Consider the following 19,709-nt stretch of genomic DNA (forward strand, 5'->3'; position numbering starts at 1 on the left):
TCTACCTCCAGGATACACTCCCAGACCTATTTTATATTTTTTTTTATTTGGAAACAGGGTCTCTGAAGCCAGCGAGGCTGGCTCTGAACCAGCACGATCCCCCTGTCTCTGCCTCCCAAGCGCGTGGATTACAAGCGTGTGCCACCACTCCCGGCTCAAGACTCTGTTTTAAAACAGAAAATGAAAAGGGCTAGGGGTATAATTCAGTGATAGAATGCTCTTGGGTTCAGTCCTTAGTATCCCCCCCATGCACAGAAAAACCAAAGCTTAGATATAAAAAATGGTAGCCATACTAAGAGTTCTTGAAAAATTTTTCTTTTCCCACATTTGCAATTTGTTATATATGTACAGTGTTAAGTATATTCACATTGTTGTGCAAATAATATCCAGGACTTTTGCATCTTGCAAAACTAAAACCCTATAACTATTAAGCAACCATTCTCCACATCTCTCTCTTCCTCCAACCCTAACAACCACCATTCTACTTTTTCTACAGTATATATTGCATATTATATAAGTGAAATTATATAGTATGTGTCTTTTGTGACTGGTTTATTTCATTTAGCATAATGTCCTCAGAGTTCTTTCTAGTTTTGGCATTTGTCAGAATGGCTGTTTTTTTTTTTTTTTTTTTTTTTTGGTGGTATTGGGGTTTCTGGAAGTCCTTCTACCTCCAGGCTACACTCCCAGACCTATTTTATTTTTGAAAACAGGGTCTCTTAAGCCAGCTTGGCTGGCTTAGAATCTGTGCGATCCTCCTGTCTCCGCCTCCCAAGCGCGGGGATTACAAGCGTGTGCCACCACGCCCGGCAGAATGGACTATCTTTTCTTTTTTTGATGGTACTGGGGTTCCTGGAAGCCCTTCTACCTCCGGGCTACACTCCCAGACCTATTTTTACATTTTTATTTGGAAACAGGGTCTCCTAAGCCAGCGCATGTGGCTGGCTTCGAACCTGCGCGATCCTCCTGTCTCCGCCTCTCGAGTGTGGGGATTACAAGCGTGCGCCACCACGCCCGGCAGAATGGCCTTTCTTTTTAAGGCTGAATAATATTCCATTGTATGGATGGGCCCCATTTTGTCAATCCATCTGTCTGTTGATGGCCACTTAGATTTCCCCACCTTACGCTCTTTAACTCACGTTATACCAACTTCTTGCTCTTAGAAATTTGACTTGCCTTGACAACCACCATTTTCATTTGAATATATATATCTCAGGGAACCTCTGACTATTCCCCTCTAAGTAAGTTCTGTTATGGAAAACATGGGTGGGAGCTCTACTCACAGTGGGCTACTGATCTGGAGGGCTGAGGCAGAGGAAGGAGAGTGGCCCAGGAAGGTCCAACAGTGTTTCACCATTTTCCCTTATTTACTTTGAGGGAAAGCAGATGTTTCAGCAACAGCTGCTACAGGCCTCTGACCACTGTGGTAGCAAGCTCAGGCTTTGGCTCAGCATAGGGCTGCACAGAACAGGCCCTGATCCATCTTCACTGACCTGAGGTGAACCCTTCCTTCCAGCCCCCAAGGGCTGCTCATCTGGCTGCTTATTGTATTTGTTTCAGGAGCCCACAGACAGCCTCGAGGATAGTCTCCTTTCTTCCAGACCAGAGTTCATCATAGGTCCTGAAGGAGAGGAGGAGGAGAACCCAGCTGCCAAGCATGGGGAAAACCCAGGCAATCGCACCACGCCCACAGAACACGCTGGTACGTGAACTTGCAGGTGGGGAGCACGTGGTGTACACATTCCACTTTGCACAGGGCCTGATGTGCAGACCCTTGGGTAATACGGCCTTGGACAAGTTCAGATTCAGCTTCCTTGGTGTTGACATGTGCAGATAACATTTCCCACTAGATTTTGAAGTCAACAGATCAGTTGTGGCTCCAGTGGGATGCAGTTCCCTGAACACCTTCCTTCTTCTTCTTCTTCTTTTTTTTTTTTTTTTAGATATTTGGTAACTCATAGCTTGATTTTTTCATATATATATTTTAATTTTTAATTTTTTTTAAAATTGGTGCATTGTTGTCATACATCTTAATGGGTATAAGATGGTAGAGGCATACATGCACACATCACTCATTTAGCCCTTCCCCAGTTCCTACCTCATTCCCTCCTCCCTCACTCCTTCTCATGTTTGGCTTAGTGATTGACTTTGATATGTTCTGGCAGTAGGAGCTGGTTATCAGTCCACACTCATCATGTTAGTGTAAAACACTAACATAATCCCTACAAGGTGCATTGCATTCTCTGTTCAGAAGTAGCCCTGAGCTGAGGCTGAAAGGCTGGGGTTGGGGGCAGGGTGCCAGTCTCAAGGGCACTCAGGCACGCTCATCCATGCAGCTTCTGCACACTAAGGGCTTGATCAGGACCCTGGACAGCGCACCCACCTTGAGCTGCAGGTTGTGCTCCAGGGCCAGGTGGCTTGGCTCTTACTCACAAGAGTGGCTTCCTTCTAATTTGCTTAAAGGCTCTGGGTGGGTGAACTGGGTACAGCAAGATGGCAGGCAGGCTCAAGAACCAGTCCTGAACTCCTCACACTCTGAAAGAGTTTAGGGGGTCAGGATGTGACTCCAGTTGCCTGTGGGAAAGCTCAGTTTCCGGATATGAATGGTACCACTGTGGGAGTTTGGATAGGACCTGGAACAGATTTGGGCAGCTTTAAGAAAACCTTCCTGCGTCCACTGTCCTGAAGTGGTAGGCTGTCTTGATCTTGGGTGGCCCACTCCAGAATCAGAGAGCATGGGATTTACATGATCCCTTCTGTGAACACCTAGCATTGTTAGGGGCTGTTTTGTGGGGCTCATTGTAGCTGCTACGTGTTTTATTCAGACAAAGGTAACTACATCATTATCACAAAGTTGTTGGTCAGAGCTACTTGCTCCTACATGGGTCATATATATGAACAACAGATTATGGATATCTCAGCTCACGTTATTTGAAACCACTGAAACTTGAGTCCAAAGAAATACTTGAGATATATTTCTTTCATTGGCTTTCGATGTGGACTTCTCGGAGCTACAGAGACTTGGTGTCACTACCTTTGAAACTTTCCTTATTGGGGTGACAGGTGGTGGGAAGATGAGGGGAAGTCTGCCCGGCTTCTGCCAACTTGCTTTCGTTTATACACTGGAGTTGTAAGCAAGATTTGCTTTAAACAAAGTGTGCTTCAGAAAAGAAGGTTGAAATCTGCTAACCTAGTTTACTTTGAGGATGAGAAAATAAATCCCAGATGGGTTTAAAGACTTGCCCGTGGTCGTGTAGCTCCGGGGGTTCATCTGCAGTTCATGCCCATACATAAATGCCTCCAAAGCTGGGCTGCAGCATCAGGATCATCTAAGGAGCCGAGATGCAAGCAAAATAAACGAACTCCACTCTATACCTCCAACTCCAGATATATCTGAGGTGGGGGCCTGGGAATTAGAAATCTAAATGTCAGACAGTTAGTAGTGGCAGGAGTTGGGACAAAAACCCAGGTCTCCTGCTTAACTAAGAAATAATTGCCCTGCTTTAGGCTGTAGCAGCTGAGGCCCAGGCCCAGAGTTACACTTCTACCAGGCTTTATGCCTAAATGAAGCAAGTACTTCACTTATGATCCATCAACCTGTATTTTTTCTATTCTCCTTTTTTTGTGTGTGTGTGTGTGTGGTACAGGGGATGGAACCCAGGGGCCTTCTACCTCTGAGCTACACTCCCAAACCCATTTTATATTTTATTTGGAAACAGGGTCTCACTAAATTGCTGAGGGTCTCACTAAATAGCTGAGGCTGGCCTCGAACCTGTGTGATCCTCTTTTCTCAGCCTCCCAAGTACGGGGATTACAAGTGTGCACCACCACGCCTGGCTCTATACTCCTTCTAATATATTTTTAAACCAAAGACAACACACGAATCAATTAATTGCCACTGTTATTTATATGTAATATTTTATTTAAAACAATGGTCAATATTAAGCAACTATAAAAATTATAGGTGTCCCTCAGTATCCTCAGGGACTTGGTTGTAGGACACAGCCCCTCCCTCAACAGACACCCACATCTGCGGATGCTCAAGAGCCTTACAAGAAATGGTTTGACATTTGTGAATATAGCTTGAGCGGATCCTCCCATGTATTTTACCTCTAGATTACTTATGATGCTTAATATAACGCAAATGCCATGCAAATATTGTTATGCGTCATTGTTATTGACTAATGATGAGAAGGAGTCTGTGTTCAGTACAGACACAGTTTTTTTCCTCCAAGTATTTTTGAGCCTTGGTTGGTTGAATCCGAAAATGCAGAGCCTATGGATGTAGAGGGTCAACTGTAGTCTTTTCATTGCTCAATTCTTATAGCCCGCACGTTTCTACACATTTGCTCTCTTTTCCCTTAGACACGGCGTCAGGCCCCTATCATAGTTTTGGCCTATTTTCCTTCTTTTGCTGTCTGTTCTCTTACACAGTTGTAGAATGTCTCCTTGGAAGCACCCGGTAACTTTCTTCCAGATCCAACGTTCCCTGATGCTCAGAGCCTTGGAGCCGCTTCCGGTCTGTGGGCCTCCAGGCAGTGATCCTCAGTTTCCACCAGGGAACGAGGGGTGCTCCATCAACATGTTCAGGGATTCCCATTTCCTCTGGACAATCTTCTTTTTCTGCTTTTTTTTTTTTTTTTGGCTTGACAACTATTTCTTACAGCAAGCATATACGTCTGCCACATACATACATATACATACGCATACACATACACATATACATATGCAGCAGTCACAGTAAAAAAAAATAGAGACAATCATCGCTGATAACAAGCATTTCAAATATCTTTGAGTGTAAGATTTGCAATAAACTATTTAATATGTAGGCCAAGAAGATTTGATTACCACTGACTCTCCTCCCAGAAATTGCCAGTACTTATACTGGCACCTTACTTAAGACATTTTATACTAGTTTCTGCATCTGGCTAACTTGTGGGTTCTTTTCTCTAGCATACTTTGATGTACAATATGCTACCACCCCCTCCATGGGGGCAAAGGGTTTGGAGATCCTCACAAGAAGATAAAACCACAAGTGGTATTCTCGTCTGAATGCATTCATCGTCTTCAAAATGTCCCCATTTTGTGATACCTTGTGGCATAAGCTTCTCCTTAGGTGTTAATTGACTTGCACAGCTCTCTGTAATACCTGCTTATCTCCCTTTCGGTTAGGACAAGATGCCTAGCCTGCTCCGGGTCCCTTCAGGGAGCAGTAGAACTTGCAGCAGGCAGCTGTGCTGGGGTACAGCTCAGGGAGCCAAGGACTTTGGAACGCCTGATGGACCAGGGGACAAAAAAATGGAGGCTGAGAATTCTAAATTTAGGTTTTCTGCATTTGGCTTGTAGAAGGCATATATGTTAATGTGAAGAACAATTTAAAATGTTACACAAATGCTTTTAAATATATTCTCTGTCTATCTTACGGCTCGTCTTGGTTTCACGGTCTTGACCAATTGGTGACTGGTGGGAGGAGGAGGAGTTAGGCTAACCTTTGTGAAATGATCTCTTCACAGCAGTAAAGAATGATACTGAAAGAAAGTTTTGCTACCAGCAGCTTCCAGTAACGTTGAGACTCATATATACCATTTTCCAGGTATGTTTCTGAATTCTTTGAATGTTTGGCCTGGTAGGAATGCTGTGTTTAAAAACCCAGTGACTGTGTGGTTCTTTGCATAGGAAATGGCTAAATTTGAAGAGCCAGACATTCTTTTCAACATGCTGAATTGCCTGAAGATCCTCTGTCTGCATGGAGAGTGTCTATACATTGCCAGGAAAGACCATCCCCAATTTTTAGCCTACATTCAGGATCACATGTTGATTGCAAGGTATGTCTTACTAATGTCTTATTTGTTTCACATTTTAGGTTTCAGATGTGAAAGTTAAAGTTAGAATTAAGACTTACTAGCCCATTTGTGTAATTTTTCTCAGACAGGATAGCCTGATTGCCTATTAGAACTACTTTTATATATCTTGTTTCATCGAATGCTTGACTATGCCAATAGATCCTAGTAAGTGAACATTAATTTCTTCATATTGATATAAATACTAGATAAAATAAGGGTCATTTTATGCCTTTCAGCTGTTACATGAATATAGCATGCCCTAGAAAAAATGTCAACAGATTATGATTAGTATAATTAAGTAAGGATTTACTGTTTTCTTCCTTGAAATAACACTGCTGATAGACATCTAAAGTCCCTCCATATATTGTCTGGTAAGTTATTTTTAAGATACTGCTGAGGCATTTTGAGAATAATAATAAAATATTGCCCTAGATTTAAAGTGCTTTCTTCCTGAGAAGCTTAAAATAACTGTTATAGTCTTCCTGGAAGCAAGTCAGAAACCTATTACCCTCATTTTACCTGGAAGGGAATGAATTGCTAGAAAAGGAGAAAGAGGTTGGGTTGAGTTGGTGATAAAGCCAAGTTGAGGCTCCATCTTTACTTGTTTTTTCCACTTACTCATTTATTCAACAGATATAAAGATGTTTTTATACCATAGATGTTACTGTTCTAGGCACGTTGGGAATTTGTAGTCTAGTTTAGAAGGGAATAAATACCAAATATATTGAAGATGACCCACGTGTTGTATTATTTAAATCAGTCTAGTTTTCAGATGGAAGTGGGGTGGCCTTCGTAATACACTTGAAACAATAAAGACACAGTAAACTATGATCTTGGGTAGACCCAGCTGCACGGTATTCTGTGTAGATGTAAGTCACGGTGACTCCCAAGGAGTGTGATGGGTGACAGCTTTGCTCAGTTATAGATGGGTGAAGTCATTTTCAGGTGAATGTTTAGAGAAATGTTCAGCAGCTGACACCATTTAGGTGGATATTAAAGTAATGAGTTTTAGGCTGGGCGTGGTGGCGCATGCTTGTAATCCCCGCGCTTGGGAGGCAGAGACAGGAGGATCGCGCAGGTTCGAAGCCAGACGTGCTGGTTTAAGAGACTCTGTTTCAAAAATATAAAAAATAGGTCTGGGAGTGTAGCCCGGAGGTAGAAGGGCTTCCAGGAACCCCAGTACCACCAAAAAAAAAAAAAAGGAATGAGTTTTGATTAATAAAGATTCAAGGTAGTACATTTTGCGGAAAGCAGATACATCAAGAGCTAACAGGAGAGTTGGAAGGAACGGGTGGAAATGGGCAAGGCCTGTGTAGATGGGGTGGTGCCCGAGTTTCATTTTTGCTGTGTAGTGTGTGGTTTTAGGAGTTAGAAAACGCAAGACTAGAGACAGAGGTTGGGAACCAAGTGTGAAGACCTTGGAGGTCGGGGCTTTCTTTAATGACATTTGGGATCACTTAGACATGGAGGAGAGAGAACAGGTGGTGGGATTTTCTGGGTCAGGGATGAGTAATTTGGCTGCAGAGGAAGGTCAGAGGGAAGAGCCATTCCTGTGTGGTGAAATGGATGACTCCAAGAGCCAGCCAAAAATCGGGGGCAACGGGGCCAGGCGAAGAACTGATGCTGACAAGAGCAGAGGGCAAGGGAGCCTCTGTCAGGGTCAGCTGTTGAAGCTGTGTGTTCTCTTGGCCTCTGCTTGGAGAGGTGAGGCCAGTGGCTCCTCACCCAACAGAGCCAAGGCCTCTGAGAACAAGGAGGTGGGAGATCAGGGACCAGGGCTCGAGCCGCTCAGGCCTGGGCAGGAAGAATAAGCCAGGTCCCACTTCAACCAGGAATGAGGAGAAGGCCCTATAAGACGATGTCATGGATTTCAAAAGAAAGAAGTTGGTGAGAGAGGCCTGAAAAGCAAGGATCATCCTCAGGGCCTGTGAGCCGGGGTGCAGACTCGCAGAAAGGGTGAAGGGGAATCATGTTTCCAGGAAAATGTCAGGTCTCAGCCACGTGAGGAAGGGAAAGCTGTGTTCATTCTTCAGAGCTGCTCTACAAGTGTCCAAAGATGAGTGGCTTCAAACCACGGAAGAAGTTCTTTCTCCCCATTTCTGGAGGCCAGAAGTCTGAAGTCATGGTTTCAGCAGAGCCTTACTGATGCTAGGGCCAAGCGTCTTAACTCTCTTGTAGCTTCTGGTGGTCACTGCAGTCCTCGGTGTTCCCTGGCACGTGGTTGCATCGCTCAGGGTTCTGACATGTGGCATTCTTCCCCATGTCCTCTATCTCTCCTCTTCTTATAAAGGCACCAGTCATTAGAGTTGGGGTCACCCTCATCCAGTATGACCTCATCTCAGTTATATCTACAAGTACCCCTTTTCCAAGCAAGGGTGCATTCTGAGGTTCTAGGTGCACATGAACTGGGGGTGGGGGGGAGACACACTCTTCAACCTGCTCCAGAAGCACCTGAGGGGAAAGGTGGGAGGAGCTACAGAGAGATTGCCTCATGACAAAACAGGGCTCTGCAGGTGTAATGGAGGAAAACCTGGCTGCTAGCCTGGACGTGGGGAGAGGAGAGATGATCTGAAAGGTTCAGGTAGAGGATGAGACCAGCAGCAGATCTGTCAGGATTGGTGCAGGAGCGGAGTGAAGGCTGAGGCAGGTGCTCCATCAGCTCCAGGGGAGCGGGCATTCCAGACAGCCCCCCACATTCCAGGCAGCCCCCCACAAAAATGTACATGAGCCAAAGGGATTCTTAGTGCCATGGATCTCCAGCTCAGCATTTGGGCTACTAGTGAATATGTTTTCCTTGAAGTACCACCCTGACACAGAAGCCATCGGGGACATGGAGGAATTCACGTGAAGGACATTCTTCCTCTTTTCAAGCCAGGATGCTCTAGAGACCTGGGGAAGCCTTTGGGACAGGCCAGATCCAGACCTCTGGCACCAGGATGGTTTTCTAGCCATTCGGTGTATGGTTTTCCTCCCTCTGCTAGGCTGGGAGTTCCTCAGCGGGACAGATGTTGTCTCCTTTTGACTGCGCATCCCCCAAGGGCCTGTTGTGCTCTGGAAGCATCTTCCTTATCCTCACAGTGTTCTGACAGCCTGAAGTCTGTAAATACGTACTGGTGCCAGGACTCTGCATCACTCCATTTAATGCAGCCCACAGGAGGAAATGCGAGTTAAGAGGAGCCAAGAGATTTGCACGGGGCTGTGGATCTGAGTAATGGCAAAGTTGGGATTAGATCTAAGATTGACTTCCACCACTCACATTAGGCACGTGGTGTGTGAAAATTGCTCCTTCTCACTTTTTATCTCTGGTATATTTTCTGATTGGGGACAAATCTAGTGACATAAGCCTCAGTGTGCTTTCTGCAAAATGGAGATGGAGTATGCCATTCTGCCCATCTCTCAGTGTGTGTTAGGAGCTTTTTAAAGTGACACATAGTTTTGATTCTGATATTAACTCTGGAGCCACATAGAAAACAAAACCAAACAGCAACAAAAACGTGCTTTATGTAATTGAATAAATATTTGAACCCAGTAATATATTGTTACTAAAAATATATTCAGTTCTTGGAAAGGCTATTATGAATAGAAGAGTGTTGTTCTTTGCGATAGCAAGGGGAAAGAATTTGCCTGCTGGGCTGGCAGAACTGACAGAACTTACAAATGTTCACTGCAAAAATGTTTTTATTTTTTTTTTTTTTTTAATTTATTTTTTATTGGTGCAATGTATTCATACATCATAGTGGTATAAATAAGATACTTTTGTAGACATACATGCACACATCGCCCAGTTAGCCCCTACCCGATCCCCACCCCATTCCCTCCCCATCCCTCCTTCCCACGCTTGGCTTAGTGGTTGACATCTAGTATTATAGCAATTTATACAATATTAACATTGATAATCTCACATAACAGTTTCATTTGTCTGGTACCAAACTTTTGATGACTTAAAGATAACATTTCAATATTTCTTTTTGCTTTCTTTCTTACCAGAGAATATTTTTTTTTCTTTTTTTTTTTTTAGGTGAAACTATCATACATTTATTTATTTATTTTTCAGAAAAAAATCTATCCTGATATGGAATATGGGCTCTAGATACCCAAAACAGTCTCAAAGAAGAACAAAGCTAGAAGATGTATATTTTCTGATTTCAAACCATATAAAGCTACAATAATTGAAACAGTGTAGTACTGTTCTAAAGGCAGATATATAAACCATTGGAGCTAAATAAAAGCCTAGAGATAAATTCTTCCATACATTGTCAAGTTATTTTTGACAAGGTTTCCATGAACTTTTGGTGGAGGAAATACTAGTCTTTTAACTAAATATTGTTGAAAAATAATAATAAATGAAAAATAATAAAATTGGACCCTTACCTAACACATATACAAATATTAACTCAAAATAGATAAAGGACCTAAATATAAATCTTAATACTATCAGCTTTTAGAAGAAAATCTGGGTCATAAAACCTCACAACATTGAAATTGGAAGTGATTTCTTGGATATGATTTCAATGGCACAGGCAACAAATGGGTAAATAAACTCCCTTAAAAAATAAAAAAATATTGTATATCCAAAGACAATGTAAACAGAGTTAAAAGTTACTGATGCTTTTCCAAGAGTTCCTCCTATGACCCATTTCTCCCTAGCTCTCACATATTAGGGAAAGCATCTGATTTCTTATTTTTTGTGCCTGACTAATCTCACTTAGCATAATGTCCTCCAGCTCCATCCATTTCCCTGAAAATGATGTAATTGAGTTTTTTTTGATGGCTGAGTAAAATTCCATTGTGTACATATCCCACAGTTTTGTAATCCATTCATCTGTTGATGGACATCTTGGCTGGTTCCATAGTTTGGCTATGGTGAATTGTGCAGCTATGAACATAGATACACATGCATTAGTTTGATAGTTTGGTTTCTTTTCTTTTGGGTAGATACCCAACAGTGGTATTGCTGGATCAAATGGTAGATTTGTTCCCATTCTTCTGAGGATTCTCCATACTGTTTTCCAAAGTGGTTGCACTAATTTGCAATCCCACCAACAATGTCTTAGAGTTCCCACTTCTCCACATCCTCGCCAGCATCTGTTGTTGTTTGTGTTTTGAATGATGGCCATTCTAGTTGGAGTTAGGTGAAATCTCAGGGTAGTTTTGATTTGCATCTCTCTGATTGCCAGTGATGTTGAGCATTTTTTCATGCATTTATTGGCCATTTGAATTTCTTCTTTTGTGAAGTGTCTATTTAGTTCATTTGCCCATTTTGTTATTGGATGTTTTGTTTTCTTAGTGTTGAGTTTCTTGAGTTCTCTGTATATTCTAGATATTAGTCCTCTATCAGTGGTGTAGGTGGCAAAAATCTTCTCCCATTCTGTTGGCTCTCGATTGAGATTCTTGATAGTTTCCTTTGCTGAACAGAAGCTTTTCAGTTTCATGCAATCCCATGTATTGATTCTCCTTTTAATTTGTTGTGCTTTTGGGGTCTTGTTGAGGAAATGTTTGTCTGTGCCTATGTGTTGTAGTGTTGGACCTATGCCCTCTTCAAGGAGCTTCAAAGTCTCTGGTTTAATTTCCAAGTCTTTGATCCATCGTGAGTTGACTTTTGTACAGGGTGAAAAAGTGGGATTAACATCCAATTTTCTGCATATGTTTAACCAGTTTTGCCAACACCATTTGTTAAAGAGGCTATCTTTTTTCCAGTGTATGTTTTTGGCCCCTTTGTCAAAAATCAATTGGCTGAAAGTGTGTGGACTTGTTTCTGGGTCTTCTATTCTGCTCCATTGGTCTATATATCTGTTCTTTTGCCAGTACCATGCTGTTTTTATTACAATGGCTTTGTAGTATAGTTTAAAGTCAGGTATTGTGATTCCTCCTGCGTGGTTTTTGTTGCTGAGAACTACCTTGGCTATTCTGGGCTTTTTGTTATTCCAGATAAATTTAAGGACTGATTTTTCTATGTCTGTGAGGAATGATCTTGGTAGTTTAATGGGCATTGCATTAAATCTGTAGATCAGTTTTGGGAGTATGGCCATTTTAATAATATTTATTCTGCCAATCCATGAACATGGAAGGTCTTTCCATCTTCTAAGATCTTCTTCGATTTCTTTTTTCAGTGTTTTATAATTTTCTTTGTAGAGATCTTTTACCTCCTTGGTCAAGTTTATTCCTAGGTATTTTATTTTTTTGTGGGAGATCCTGAGTGGAAGTGTTTTCTGAATTTCTTTTTCAGTGGATTTATGGTTGGTGTACAGGAAAGCTTCTGATTTTTTAAGATTGATTTTGTATCCAGATACCTTGCTGAATTTGTTGATCAGTTCTATAAGTCTTTTGGTTGAGTTTGTTGGGTTTTCTAAGTATAGTATCATGTCATCTGCAAATAGTGAAAGCTTGAGTTCTTCTTTTCCTATTTGTACTCCTTTGATTTCCTTTTCTTGCCTTATTGCTCTGGCTAGAGTCTCTAGTACTATATTGAAGAGAAGTGGTGATAGTGGACATCCTTGTCTCGTTCCAGTTTTTAGGGGGAATTCTTGAAGTTTTTCCCCATTTAATATGATGTTGGCAGTGGGCTTATTGTAGATTGCCTTAATAATGTTGAGATATGTTCCTTCTATTCCAATTCTCTGCAGTGTTTTTATCATAAATGGATGTTGAATTTTATCAAATGCTTTTTCAGCATCTATTGAGATGATCATGTGGTTTTTGTCTTTGATTCTGTTTATATGATGAATTACATGGATTGATTTTCGTATATTGAACCAGCCTTGCATCCCTGGGATGAACCCTACCTGGTCATGGTGAATGATTTTCTTGATGTGGTTTTGAATGCGTGTTGCTAGTATTTTGTTTAATAGTTTTGCATCCAAGTTCATCAGAGATATAGGCCTGTAGTTTTCCTTCCTTGAACTGTCTTTATTCGGTTTGGGTATTAGTGTGATGTTGGCTTCATAGAATGTATTTGGGAGAGTCCCGGTTTTTTCTATTTCCCGAAATAGTTTGAGTAGTATTGGGATTAGTTCTCCTATAAAGGTTTTATAGAATTCACTTGGGAAACCATCTGGTCCTGGGCTTTTCTTTGATGGTAAGCTCTTTATTGCTGTTTCAATCTCTTTAATTGTTATTGGTTGGTTTAAGTGTTCTATATCTTCTTGACTCAGTTTAGGAAGGTTGTATTTATCTAGGAAGTTGTCGATTTCCTCCAGGTTTTCCATTTTGTTGGAGTATAGTTTTTCAAAGTAGTTTCTGATAATCCTCTGGATTTCTACGCTGTCAGTAGTAATGTCTCCTTTTTCATCCCTTATCTTCATAATTTGGGTTGATTCTCTCTTTTTTTTAGTTAGGTTGGCTAATGGTTTATCAATCTTGTTAATTTTTTCAAGAAACCAGCTTTTAGTTTTGTTGATTTTCTGTATTGTTTTTTTATTCTCTATTTCGTTAATTTCTGCTCTAATTTTAATAATTTCCCGTCTTCTGCTGGCTTTGGGGTTCAATTGTTCCTGCTTTTCAAGGGCTTTGAGGTGTGTCATAAGGCTATTTATTTGAAGATTTTCTGTTTTTCTTATGTGAGCACTCAGTGCTATAAATTTTCCTCTTAATACTGCCTTCAAAGTGTCCCAGAGGTTTTGATATGTTGTTTCTTTATTTTCATTTGTTTCTAGAAATTTCTTGATTTCACCTCTTACATCTTCTATGACCCATTCTTCATTCAGAAGTGTGGTGTTCAGTCTCCACATGTTTATGTTGTTTCTCTGAGTCTTCTTATAGTTGATTTCTAGTTTCATTCCATTATGGTCTGAAATGACACAGGGAAGTATGTAACATTTTTTAAATTTGCTAGTGCTCATTTTGTGTCCCAGGATGTGATCTATTTTGGAGAAGGTTCCATGAGCAGCTGAGAAAAATGTAAACTCTGCTGTAGTTGGGTGAAATATTCTATATGAGTCCAACAGGTCCATTTGGTTAATGGTGTTCTTTAGTTCTGAGACATCTTTACTGACCCTTTGTCTGGAAGATCGGTCTAGTATTGTGAGAGGTGTGTTGAAGTCTCCCAGTATTATTGTGTTGGGATTTATGTGTGACTTCATATCACAAAGAGTTTGATTTATGAAAGTAGCTGCCCCTATGTTTGGGGCATAGATGTTGATTATTGTTATTTCCTCTTGCTGGACTATTCCTTTTACCAGTAAGATGTGACCTTCTTTGTCTCTTCTAATAAGTTTGGGTTTGAAGTCTAACTTGTCTGATATCATAGTTGCTACTCCTGCTTGTCTTCGAGTACCATTAGCATGGATTACCTTGCTCCAGCCCTTTACCTTGAGTTTGTTCCTATCTTTACTTGTAAGGTGTGTTTCTTGTAAGCAGCAGATGGATGGATTCTGGCTTTTAATCCATTTTGCCACTTTATGTCTTTTTATTGGGGAGTTGAGGCCGTTTACATTAAGTGTGATTATAGAGAGATAATTTTTAATTCCCAACATGTTAAGATCTTATTTCTGTTTAAGATACTGTTTATTCTTCTTTGCTTAGTTGTCTGCTGGATGGGAATTCTTGTTTCTTTGGTTCTGGCGTGTATTACCCATTTCCTCTTTGCAGTTAATCTCCTTGAGTATTTTCTCTAGCGCTGGTTTTGAAGACATAAATTCCTTCAGTTGCTGTTTGTCATGGAAGCTTCTTATTTCCCCATCTAATTTGATGGATAGTTTTGCTGGGTAGGAAATTTTTGGCTGGAAGTTGTTTTCTTTCAGAGTTTGGAATATGTTACTCCAAGCCCTTCTGGCTTTCATAACTTGGTTTGGGAAGTCTGGAGTGATTCTAATTGGTTTGCCTCTGTATGTCACGTGGCCTTTTGTTTTTGTTGCCTTTAAGATTCTCTCCTTGGCTTCCACATTAGTCATTTTGACAATTATGTGGCGTGGGGATCCTCTTCTCTGATCCTGTCTAAAGGGAGTTCTATAAGTTTCCTGGATCTGTGTATCGACCTCTTGCTCTATGTTTGGAAAATTTTCTGCTATTACTTCCTTGAAGAGATTGTTGATCCCTTTGGTTTCACCTTCTTTTCCCTCCTCTATTCCAATTATTCTTAGGTTAGCTCTCTTGAAATGGGCCCATATTTCTTCAATGTCAGATTCCTGCTGTCGGGTTTTTTTTTCTAAATTAGAAACTATGCGTTCATTTTTAGAATGATCATCTTCAAGGAGCGAGATTCTATTCTCCATGTGGTCTAATCTGTTGTTTATACTTTGGATTGAGGCCTTTACTTCATTAATTGCATCCTTTATCTCTTTTTGACTCTCTCTAAATTCTTTTCGAAAGTCCTCTATTATTTCTAAAGTTATTTTCCTAATTTGATCTTCTAGAGATCTTTGGATTTCTGTGTTATCAGATTCTGATGTTGTGGGGTTGTTGGCATTCACTGCTCCATTGTTATTTCTCTTTCCCATGATTTTGGAAGTTTGTGCCTTCTCTGGGTTCTTCCCCGAGTCACTACGAGTTCACTTAAGATGCTCTGGATCTCGTGTCTGTGGTATCTCAGTCACCACTACTCCTTAACTGGTTTGTATCACAAAGTCTCAGACCCAGGGAGTCAATCAAGGCTGCTTAGACTGTGGGGAGTGCCAAGTTGGGCGTTCTCCAGTGGGGAGTTGTGACTATGGTATGATATCTCTGCCACTGCCACTCCCCCCCTGGGCTGCACTGCTAAAATCTCCGACCCAGGGAGACTATCTGCGCAAGTCCCTGGGAGCGCAGTACTGGGATTTCTTCCCTAGGGGTCACAATTTGACTCACGGTTATTGAGTGCGCTGATGGAGCTGTAGTGAACTTGGTGGATTCGCTGCTGCCGCCACTGGCAATATGGCACCACTGCCACGCCCTTGGCCGTGATGCGGCGTATTTCTTCTCTGGTTTTGAACTCCGCTCTGAGTCCCTGCCAGTTGTGCTGTGCTCGGCCCTTGGGAGCTTTAGATGTTCCCTGCACCAACAAAACTGCTGACTGCCGCCCGGCTGTTCAGCACCTGCTCACCTCAGCTTGCTGTCAACCGCTCCTCTCAGGCTCCTGGTGGCTGGTTGAATGGATTGGTCTAGGGCTGTCCGGTGAACTCACCACTGCCGCCAGCAGTAAGACGCTGCTTCTGCGTCCTAGGCCGCGAGGCCAAAGTACCTCCTCTCTGGATTTGAGCTCTGTTTTGAGTCTCCCTCCTCTCTGGAGCCTGGTGCTGCTAGGGGAGATGTAGGCCGCTCCGCTCCGGCCGCTCTGCGCCCGGCTCTGGCTGCTCTGCACCGCGGGTCTGGCCACTCCGGCCGCTCCGGCCGTTCCGCAACGCGGCTCTGGCTGCTCCGACTGTTCTGGTCGCTCCGCTCCGGCTGTTCTGGCCGCTCTGCTCGGCTGCTCTGGCCGCTCCGCTCAGCTGTTCTGGCCGCTCCGCTCCGGCTGCTCCAGCCGCTCCACTCCGCGGCTCTGGCCACTCCGCGTGGCCGCTCCAGGCAATCCGCGCTGCGGCTCTGGCCGCTCCGGCTGTTCTGGCCACTCCGCTTGGCTGTTCTGGCCGCTCTACTCGGCTGCTCTGAACCGCGGCTTCGGCTGCTCTGCACCGCGGGTCTGGCCACTCCGGCCGCTCTGGCGGTTCCGCGACGCGGCAGGCCGCTCCACTCTGCGGCTCCCCCCAATCCGCGCTGCGGCTCTGGCCGCTCAGCGCTGCGCGGGCGCGGCACTTCGGGCTGGTTTTTTTCTGGTGTCTTGTTTTTCCAGCCCTTTTTCTCTGTCCCTTGTAGTTACCGTTTTTATTTCTTTGCTGGTGGTGTTTTCTGGCTCTGAAAGGCGCTGGTTTTGTGGTAGTAGAGTTGGGTTGTTAGCGGGACTTGTAAGTGCCGCTTTCCTCCGTCGCCATCTAGTTCTATCTGCAGGAAAATGCTGGAAAGACTCAATGAACAACTTCAGAAAAATGCCACTGTTCTTGAGTACGCAGATGTAGCTGAACTGAACTCGATGAATTCACTGCTGCTGCCGCCGGTCAAGTTATCTTTTTTATAAAATATGCTGTAGAAAGTACTTGTTAATGAAATGCTGAAGGATGCTGAAGGATGGCTACAGGATGGCCGTGCACTCAAGAGTCAGCAGTTACGTTTGCCGCGCGCAGCCGCCGCCGCCGCCGGGAGCCGGAGGAGGGCGCGGCGCAAAAATGTTTTTAAAACTCACTTAATTACCCCATTATCTTATCGTAACTAAAAACATTTTTGTATATTTTTTTAACAGTAACTGTTCATTTAATAGCTGAAATTGATAACGTATGAATTTTAGTTTTTATGTTAAAATATAATAATGTTTTTCTATATTATTACATAAAAGTAATTTTATTTTTATTGGTACATTATAATTATGCATACTAGTGGAATTCATTTCATATATATATATATATATATATATATATTTCTGGTACTGGGGATGGAATCCAGGGGCATTCCACCTCCAAGCGCCCCCCAGCCCTATTTTTTATTCTTTATTTTGGAACAGGGTCTCACTGTGTTGCAAAGGCCCTCACTAAGTAGCTGAGGCTGTCCTTGAACCGCGATCCTCATGTCTTAGCTCCCTAATGCTGGGATGACAAGTGTGCGCCCCCACGCCAGGCTTCGTTGTTCCATATTTATACATAAACATAACATAATTTGGTCAGTTTACTTACCCAGTACCTTCCCTTTTCCTCTTCTCTACCCCTCCCTGGTCCTCATCCCTCTATTTTCATGCCACCTCCCTTTCTTCCTCCTTTTTTTCTCTCTAGCTTCCACATATGAGAGGAAGTGTATGACCCATGACTTTCTGAATCTGGCTTACATAAAAGTAATTTCTTTAAAGAACATTAGCAGAACAGCGTATAGGAAACATGTAGCAGAGGATTATAGTCTTGCAGATGAGTGTAATTTCACCAAAGGCATCCCCAGCTGCCAATGAACTATTATCATAAATTCGGATAAGAGCATTTTGGGGGGGCGGTGATACTAAACTGTCACCTCTTTGCTCCCCGGGTTCCCAGCCTGTGGAGGGTCGTGAAGTCTGAGTTCTCCCAGCTGTCGTCCCTGGCAGTGCCTCTCCTCCTTCACGCTCTGTCACTTCCTCATGGTGCTGACATCTTCTGGACAATCATAAATGGCAACTTCAACAGCAAAGACTGGAAGATGAGGTTTGAAGCAGGTACTTCTGCATTAGTTTACAAGTTCTCGGGGCCCTAAGGTAAACGGGATGTCCAGTTCTGACATCGGTTTTTGGCCTCCTCTCTCCTCCTCCTGCTCTCTGCCGTTTTTTTTTTGCTGTCTCCAGCACCTAGCTGAGCTTTCTTGGTAATTGTTTTGTTTGGTTTTGTTTGGAAGAGAGTCCTAATGTAGTGTGATCCTCTCCATGTTTGCCCAGGTGTAATTATGCAAATAGCTATCCAGGCATAATTGCCAACTGCCTACTTGTTTACTCCCAAACAGGTGCCAGCATGGGTAATAGATAATGTAGGCAGCCTGTTAGGTTACAGGCATCAGAGTTACTGGGATGTTTGTTAACAATGCAGATTACTGGGCAACCCCACACCAACTGAATCGGAATCTCAGGGTGAGGGGTGAGGACAGAAGTCTAGATTTTTAGACAAGAGTCCTGGTGATTCAGTGAGGTTTGAGGATAGCTGCTGTACACTTGCTATTGAGGAATCAGGGACTACGTCTGGTGCAATGAAGGCTTTGATTCCTAGTACATAGAATGGCAAGTTCCCGGAGTAACATGGTAAGGAAAGCGCTTGGGTGTGTTCTTTTAGCCTTGACCTGCTAGCTGCTAGTATTGCCATTTTCAGGGGCAGAATGCCAGAGTATTGGTCATTAGAATGGTCCAGTATAGTTTAGTGTCTCAGAAGTTTGGCACAGACATACAAGGTGAGTTAACTATTAAACATTAGGGTTCAGTTTCCAAATATCTGACCACTTCAAGTAGTACTTACATTTTAATGACAAATGCAATATAAAAAAATCTATAAATGCCTCTAAATGGGGTACAAATAAAATACTTTGGGAGATCAAGGAATAAATAAACCACTTTTCACTGAGGGCACCTTGAAGGTGGAGCTCAGTGATGACATTTAACTAGCCCAGAGGCTAACTTATTTATATGATGGCACACAATGTTGGTAAGGATTTAGGTGCTATAGAATAAAATGTTTGAGCAAGAATCTACATAGTTTTGCAATATTATATGGGAAGCATTGTATTTAAATGCTGATAAAGCAGATAAATATTTAATTATGCATTTTCCTTTCAGTTTAAGGATTAGACTGTTGCCAGATTAGTCTTCTGAATCACAGTTCTGTTTTATGTTACTTTCCAATGAAAAGAACTTGAGTGGGTTTTCAATGTCTAGAGAATAAAATTCAGACTCCTTTAGAGTAACGTGCAGAGCCTCCCATAGTCTGGCTGCAAGTGTTTGTGGCTGCATTTGCCACCCTCTTCCTACGTGCACCTCTGCTATTTCCCCATCACTTCTTGCTTTCCTTCACCCAGTGGTCCATGCCGCGACCCTTCTCTGCTCTCCATTTTCCCACCCGCCCTGCCCGGAGGCCACCTGCATGTGATCCACCTTTAAGTGCCACTGTTGAGCTCCACCTTCAGAGTCCCCTCAGTAAAAGTGGTTTCTTTATTCCTTGATCTCCCATAGCATTTTATTTGTGCCCCATTAGGGGCATTTATAGATTTTTTATATTGTATTTGTTATAGTTGTATCGGTTTCATCTCTTTTAGTCAACTGAAGCCAAGAACTGCAAGTGATTCATCTCCCCCAGATAGTTTCTTAGTTTTACACACACACACACACACACACACACACACACACCACCCATATACTTAATATAT

General features: G+C 42.6%; 1 protein-coding gene across 4 annotated transcripts in view; it reads left to right on the forward strand.

Annotated features, from left to right (window-relative positions):
• The window catches only part of UNC79 (unc-79 homolog, NALCN channel complex subunit), a gene marked incomplete at both ends in the record, with an annotated part of 212,636 nt that overhangs the window by 87,836 nt on the left and 105,091 nt on the right, over nucleotides 1–19,709 (forward strand). For all 4 annotated transcript variants that reach the window (XM_080707437.1, XM_080707438.1, XM_080707440.1 and 1 more), the window contains 4 exons: nucleotides 1,561–1,702; nucleotides 5,514–5,593; nucleotides 5,677–5,825; nucleotides 17,864–18,021. In XM_080707437.1, the coding sequence (XP_080563563.1) occupies nucleotides 1,561–1,702; nucleotides 5,514–5,593; nucleotides 5,677–5,825; nucleotides 17,864–18,021 (529 nt within the window). The remainder of the gene's footprint in view (nucleotides 1–1,560; nucleotides 1,703–5,513; nucleotides 5,594–5,676; nucleotides 5,826–17,863; nucleotides 18,022–19,709) is intronic.

Source organism: Muscardinus avellanarius, assembly GCF_963383645.1.
Source record: "Muscardinus avellanarius genome assembly, chromosome: 12".
Classification (NCBI taxonomy): domain Eukaryota; kingdom Metazoa; phylum Chordata; class Mammalia; order Rodentia; family Gliridae; genus Muscardinus; species Muscardinus avellanarius.